The sequence below is a fragment of the Triticum aestivum genome, chromosome 1A, assembly GCF_018294505.1.
Source record: "Triticum aestivum cultivar Chinese Spring chromosome 1A, IWGSC CS RefSeq v2.1, whole genome shotgun sequence".
Classification (NCBI taxonomy): domain Eukaryota; kingdom Viridiplantae; phylum Streptophyta; class Magnoliopsida; order Poales; family Poaceae; genus Triticum; species Triticum aestivum.
In genome coordinates, this window is record NC_057794.1 from 542,822,212 (window position 1) to 542,829,272 (window position 7,061).

At 47.8% G+C, this 7,061-nt stretch overlaps 1 protein-coding gene across 1 annotated transcript; it reads right to left on the reverse strand.

Moving 5' to 3' along the window:
* Window positions 1-1,229: 1,229 nt before the first annotated feature.
* On the reverse strand, window positions 1,230-2,327 carry LOC123045173 (BTB/POZ and MATH domain-containing protein 2-like). The gene is made up of 2 exons (XM_044468154.1): window positions 2,064-2,327; window positions 1,230-1,925 (listed from the first exon to the last, which is right to left on the reverse strand). Exons 1-2 carry the CDS (start codon window positions 2,325-2,327, stop codon window positions 1,230-1,232), a joined length of 960 nt encoding a protein of 319 aa, XP_044324089.1.
* Between the last annotated feature and the right edge of the window lie 4,734 nt (window positions 2,328-7,061).

The window sequence follows — 7,061 nt, forward strand, 5'->3', positions numbered from 1 at the left end:
TTCTGTAGACATTTGATAGAAAATGGGATCAAATACCCACACTTATATATGTGGAAGATTAAAATACCACCTAGAGTTAAGGTGTTCATGTGGTTAGCTCTTAGAAAAAGCATCCTCACTAAAGATAACTTGTTATGCAGGGGGTGGAAAGGAGATGATAAATGTCCATTCCGTGGAAGAAAAGAAAACATCAATCATCTGTTTTGACCTGTTCGGTAGCTAGGCTTCTGTGGATTATTTTGAAATGTGCTTTCAATCTCAAAGATATACCAGATGATTTGGATCTGGTGATGAGGGGCTGGGCTAAAACTTTTGGAAAAGAGGAAAGGGGTTTAGTTTGGATAGGTATTTCTGCTATTTGTTGGACTATCTGGAAATTGAGAAACAGTGTGATTTTTGATAATAACAGGGTAAATAATCCCTGTGTGCCTGTCAACTTGTTACTTAAAAACTTACATGATTGGAATCTCTTGCAGAAAAACCCCATGAGAAATAAAATGATGGAGACTGGACTAAAGCAGATCGGTGTGGTGGCTGAAGAAGTGTTTCGAGCAACTCATGGGTGGCGACTGGCGACTAGAAGGATCATGGGGTGAAAAGCTTCAAGGGTCTTCTGGATTCGGTGACGCTGCGAAGAACTTTACTGCCTCAAGCCTTCCCATTGTTTTTCCTGCTTTTTGTCTTTGTCCTTCAGAGAAGACTAGTGTGTTGAGATTGTTTCCGTTATCGATGTTTAGCTACTGTTCTAAAGACTTTTTAAACTCTAATGTTGGTGCTAGGACCGGATTTGAGCCCAGGCCTTAGGTCTCCCTCTTGGGAAGCTCTGCACTGTTTTGAGGACCTGTGGGTAGGGCAAGGGATGGCTTTCCTCCTACCTCAATGCAGTGCTGACAGGGACCAGGGGGGAGACAGCTTAGTTTCATCGCTTTTATTTTCTGCTAGTTGTAAGACTTGGTGATTTCTATTAATGGAAATCGAAGAGGAGAGCTCTCTTTTATCAAAAAAAAAACTTAGGAGGGGCCCCTTGACTTTTGGGGGCCCGGGGCGGCCGCCCCGTTCGCCCTGCCCCAGGACCGAGAAAACAAAAAAAAATCACGACCAGAGAAGTTGCAAGTCCAGTAACCCATTTTCAACCGGCAGAGACCAAATGATAATGAAATCTAGACGATTGCTTTTTCCGTTCCTTTGAATTCGAATGGATAGATGATACTAAATCTAGAAGACATGAACTAGGGCGCAAGCATGGCGATCAGCTCCTTCATGACGGAGGGGTGGCTCGTAATCAGATCGTCGAACCCATCAGTGGCCGCGACAGCCCTCAGGTTCCCCGGCGCGCCGAGAAAATTATAGCACGCCTTCCTCAGGCCGTCACAGTGGTGGTTCTCAGCCAGTTCCAGGATGGTCGTCGTGGTGTTGACACCAATGAACCCGCATATCTTAGATTCACACATGAGCTTTAGCCGCTGCAGATTGTACCTATCCACCGCGATGAGCAGCTGCGGCCACTGCCACATCGCATCTTCACCATCTTCCTTCTCCAGCTCCGGCTCTGAGTCACTATAAATGAACGCAAGCATTGCCTTGAAAACTCGAGGTTCCGTGTCCTCTATGTGTATGGCCCTGGCGGTCGCCGTGCTCTCCTTCATAGGGCCGAAGAGCTCAGCCTTGAATACTCTAGATCTGGCTGCAAGGACGCACCGATGTGCGGCGATTGTCTGGCCGCCAACCTTGAACTTCACGTCGGTGCCTTCCTGGGCGGCCAGGAGATCGGTGAAGTGCCGCTGCATGTCGGGCGGCGGAACCGTAACGAACGGTGGAGCGGCGCCTGTGCCCCTGGCATTGACGACGTCCTCCACGACAACAACCACGTCACACCGGAGGGTGAAACCATCATCCTTGAGATGTTTCGAGTTCTCCAAGGCATCCTTGCTCGTTAAGGTGTTCGAATATTCACGAGATTTGTCACGAAAGGCACCTCCTCCAGAACGAGTGTGTATTGACTCCTGCTTATCGGACTGATCAATGAAACTGAACCTGAACTGCGCCTTCACAGGCTTTGCAACATCCTGAGCAAGGACAAGGGCAGCAGATACATCGCCGGGGGAGGCCCACGGCGAACCGTTAGGGTAGTACTTGAGAGACCACAGATACCCTCCAACCCTGAAAGAGCGAGATTCGATGGGACTGCCTTTAAGAATATGCTTGATGCATGAGTAGCCTTCAACCACAAGCAGATGGTACCCGCTAGCGGCGCCGGTGTCGTTGATGGCCGAGCCGGAAGGCCGTAGTCTGCCGTCGCGGATCAAGGATACGCCAGCGAACGACATGGCGAGTGAAACGAACTAGCAAGTGCAAGGAGAAGGTTGGAAATATGGATCACGAGAGTACACACATGTTATCTGTATAAATAGACTCGAGAAATGAGGCTGCCGCGGCCGCGCCCGCGCGTCTCCTTGTCTTCGTATGCAAGCCTGACTGCACGCGTTCTTGGAACATGAACGGTCTGAGGTTGGCCGCCGTCCGTTTGTCTGCTCGAGAGGTGAAGGTATAATTGCGTCCAGTCCCGAGGGCCAATGGATTGATCCCCAAAGTGTCGTTTCGGTGCAACTTCTCGACTAGGATTTGCCTTTCAGACGTGTCTAGGCGAGCAACCATGAGTAGTCTTAAACTCTGAACTAACTAGAGCAAGTATAATAAGGTGACGTAAACGGGTTGTAAGGATTTAAATATGAGGTCTGCTTCGGTACACCCCCCCCCCTCGCTTAACGTATAAAGGCATTTTGGGCATACGGTGCTTAACGTATCCCGCGCCGTATGCGGCGTGCCCATACAGGTACAGCCGAGCGCACGGCTCGAGCCGATACGGCCGGCTCGCATCTACCCTCTCCCCATCGTGCGAAAAAAAACCACGACCTGCGTTGATCACGCGGCCCGTTCCAACGTCGCCCCGCCCCGCCTATCGCCGCCCTTACCCGCCGATCGCCGCCTTTCCCCGTCGATCTAGCCGTGATCACGCTGCCAATTCCAATGTCTTCCCGTCCGGCCGATCGCCGCCTTTCCCCGCCGATCGCCGACCATTTTCCCTGTCTTCACCCGGGATCTGGCCGGCGCGGACGTTGTTGGAGTCGCCCGCCGTACGTGATGTCGCCTCCGTGTAGGTCGTCGCGGTGACGTGGCCTACGTGGACGCCGTCGCTGCCCGCAACTCCGTGATCAACCTCTCCGGGAACGTCCTCGCCGTCCGCAGCCACGCCAGGCCGGCCGAAGTGCACGTGCATGCCATGTAAGCCGTCTAGTTTGTCAAAAAAAATTGTATCTGTAAATAATTATGTGCACACTGGTTAGATAAGAAGTTGTCATCTGTATGATCGTAGTACATTTAATTTGATTTAAAATTGATAGATCAATTTTTATTATAATATTGCAGTGTTGGTTGTGAGATCATTCAATGGATAAAGAAACTGCATTTACGGATCTGTTTTTGGACACGAGTGAGTGGGATGGTAGCGATAGTGTTGATCGTACGAATGGTAATGATAGTAAAGATGATGATGATGGCAGCGACAATGAATCCTGGTCGTCGTACAATAATTTACCTGAGGAGGATTTTCAAAAGAAGGAGGAGGGTGCTTGTAGTGAAAACGTAAGTGTCGTGTACAATCTTTTCGTCGGATGAAGAACCATATGGTACTTACATGTGCATATGTTTTTTTTATGTGCAGGAGGATATTGACGTCCAGAACAAGGAAAATTATGGTGTTGAATCTTTCGCGGATAACATAAGCCAGGTTCGGTCCAAAATTTAAGATGTCATTGAATAATAAAAACTTGTTAATGGCAACTTACACTTGCTTATGTGGAATATTGTAGGCTAACTTTGATGGTTGGAGTGGTGATGATGAATATGAGCATGATGATGGAGCTAATATGGACATTGAGGAAGCTGAAATCCAGCAACGTGCGCTGGAGACACAATTGAAGGTTATGGGTATGACATTTGCATCACAATGGGAGGCCTACATGTTCTATAATAACTACGCCAAAGACCATGGATTCAGTATCAGAAAAGATAAGGTGAAATGAGGAAAAGGACTTTCAACCACTGTTCGATATAGGTGATACGTTTGCTCGAGGGCAGGAAAACGTCTCAGTAAATTTTTAAACCCGGAGGGCCGTACCCGCAGGCTAAGACCTGAGAATCGTTGCGAGTATGGCGCACATTTAGTCGTGAAGTTGGACAAAGGACGTGGAGTTTGGTTCATGGCAGCTTTTATGGATGATCACAACCATTTGTTAGCTAGACCAGATGAGGTGGCATTTCTGCGGTCACATCAAGTGATGGGAGATCACCAGATAGCTGAGATCTTGGCGATGGAAGGAGCTGGGATTAGAAAGCATATCATCATCGACAACTTCATTAGCAGGTATGGCTCGTATGATAAGTGTGGGTTTCTGAGACGAGACGTGTACAACCTATGTCGCCGAGAAAAAATGAAGTTGATTGTGAAGGGTGATGCTAACACGGCAATCGGGATTATGAGGAGAAGAAAGGAGAAGGATCCAGACTTTTTCTTTGAGTACGTGCTTGATAAGGAGGGCCGTTTGAAGAGCATGTTCTGGTGCGATGCACAATCGCGGCGAGACTATCAGTTGTATGGAGATGTGACTGTGTTCGACAGCACGTATAAGATGAACAGATATGGTATGCCGTTCATCCCCTTTGTTGGTGTAAATAATCACCGTTGCACCACAGTTTTTGGTTGTGCCATTGTGTCCGACGAGACCGAAGCAACGTACGTGTGGCTGCTCCAGACATTCCTGAAGGCCAATTGTCAGAAAAAGCCAAGGTCAATCATCACAGATGGAGACGCTGCAATGATACGAGCTATTCGGTTGGTTTTGGTTGATGTGTTGCACCGTCTCTGCTCATGGCATGTGAAAAAAACATGCAGAAGCACCTTAATTACAAATCGCTAAATGAGTTCAGGGCACTCTTGTACTACTCCACCTCTCCAGCCAACTTTGAGGCGAGATGGCACGCTTTCGTCCGTAAATGGAAGACTGATAAAATAGAAGAGTGGCCGAGTAGGATGTATAGAAAAAGGAGTCTGTGGGCAGCATCATATCTGTCAGATGGTTTTTTTCTGGGTATGCACAGTAATCAGAGGAGTGAAAGCCTTAACTCTTGTCTTCACCTTCACCTGGACGTTGGTGTGACTATTGTTGACCTAGTTGTGCATTATGAGAATTGCATAGTTCGACTACGTGAGAACGAGGCGCATGATGACTATGTTTCAAATCAGTCATTGCCACCATCAGTCACAGAATATAAGGATATTAAGAAGCATGCTGCCGAAGTATTCACTCATTCCAATTTTTATATTCTTCAACAAGATCTGAAGAAGATGGGAGAGCTTGAGATTTTTGAGACGCTAGTGGGAGTTGACTGCCACACCTTCATCGTGACATGGAGAAATAACCGCAAATTTCAGTTCAGCGTGAATTATCGAGCTGAAAACTCTGAGATTACGATAGACTACAGTTGTGGACGAATGCTTCGGAAAGAATTGCCTTGCAAACACATTTTGTATGTGTTGGTTCATCTGAAAATATCTAAAATACCTAAGTGTTGCATCCTTAAGAGAATGTCGAAAGTTGCGAGAGGTGGGCTGCCTGCACAGCGAAAGAGTGACATGTTTGGCTGGGGTTGGACAGGGGCAGAGCAGCGTGCTCGCTATAGTCAACTCAGTATAACAGGAGCTGAAGCTTTTCATGTTGCTTCAAATGATACATTCATCTTTGATGAGTTGATGCAATGTCTGCAGAATATAATAGCGAAGAAAAAAGTCCCTGATAATGATGTTGTTGGTAGTAGAAGAAATGTGCATGAGGAGCCACGTCAGCCGGAACAACATGTTGATGTCATAGGTGATCCCGTGAAAGTTTCCACGAAGGGCGCCCCTAAACAGAGCACGACAGGGCGGGCAAAGAAAGATCCAAATGTTACAAAAAATGGAAGACCAAAATCATTTTCTGAGAAAAAACCAGGTCCTCTTTGTGGCATTTGTAAGAAAGAGGGCCATAGACGGCAAACGTGCGCTGCGAATAAAAAGTAAGTTTTACATTATTTTAATTATTTTTTTGGTTCTCTCTTTACAATTGTCTGATGAGTTGTTTACAATTTTTTATGTAGGAACCGGGCATAAAGATGAAGTATTCATAATCAATTGAAGGCACTCGCAATTTCAGTTTATTTGTTTAAGGATAAGAAACATGACACTTTGAGTTTATTCTTTAAGCCACCTTGTTCGATGGAAGGCACTGGCACTTTCAGTTTATTTGTTTAAGGATTGGAGACATGGCACTTTGAGTTAATCTTTATGCCACCTTGTTCGATGTTATGAGACACGCGATTTCTATTATTATGTGTGAAATATGATATATTTGTATGAGTGTGTTACTGCTGTCATGACTTTGTCAACTGATTAACATTTTTTAAATTTAATGTATGTGAAAAAAATATTTGAAAAAAAGCCCAGCCGTGGCCGGGCGCGCGAACGGACAGTATATTACAACGCCTTCTGGGAGGCCTTTCGGCCGGCGAGCGGGGAGGCCATAGCGTACAACAGGGCATTCATTAGTGTTCTGTAGCGAGCTTGTGAGAAGGCGAAGACGCGGGTATATAAACCGGTCGGCGCGTCTCTCCGCGAGTGAGGTGGGACTAAACTTAGTCGGCACAACGCGCTAGCGTCCCCATCCGCACAAGAAGAGGATCGGCCCACGCGCCCGACGCGCGTCGTTTATGGGCCGACAGATCGCCATATTCCCCCTCAGGATCGTTGCATGTGCCCGCTGGGTGGGGCGGGACGATACCTCTGCCACCGAGCGCGCGGCTGTCAGTCGGTCGGCTGCTAGGCCAGCAGACCCGCGCGTGGCGCACGGCGAATCGCGCCAGCCCGCACTAGCTGGACTGCACGGGCCCGCCACTGCCTCGTCTGTCGGCCACCGCACGGGCTGGGCTGGAATATTCGTCGGATCCAGGGCCGCTGCTGCCAGCACAAT

Coding starts and splice junctions, on each gene's coding strand:
- LOC123045173 (XM_044468154.1), bottom strand. CDS start 2,327: ATGTCGTTCGCTGGCGTATCCTTGATCCGCGACGGCAGACTACGGCCT. Junction 1,926..2,063: donor CCCTTGTCCTTGCTCAGGAT/GTTGCAAAGCCT, acceptor TTAACGAGCAAG/GATGCCTTGGAGAACTCGAA.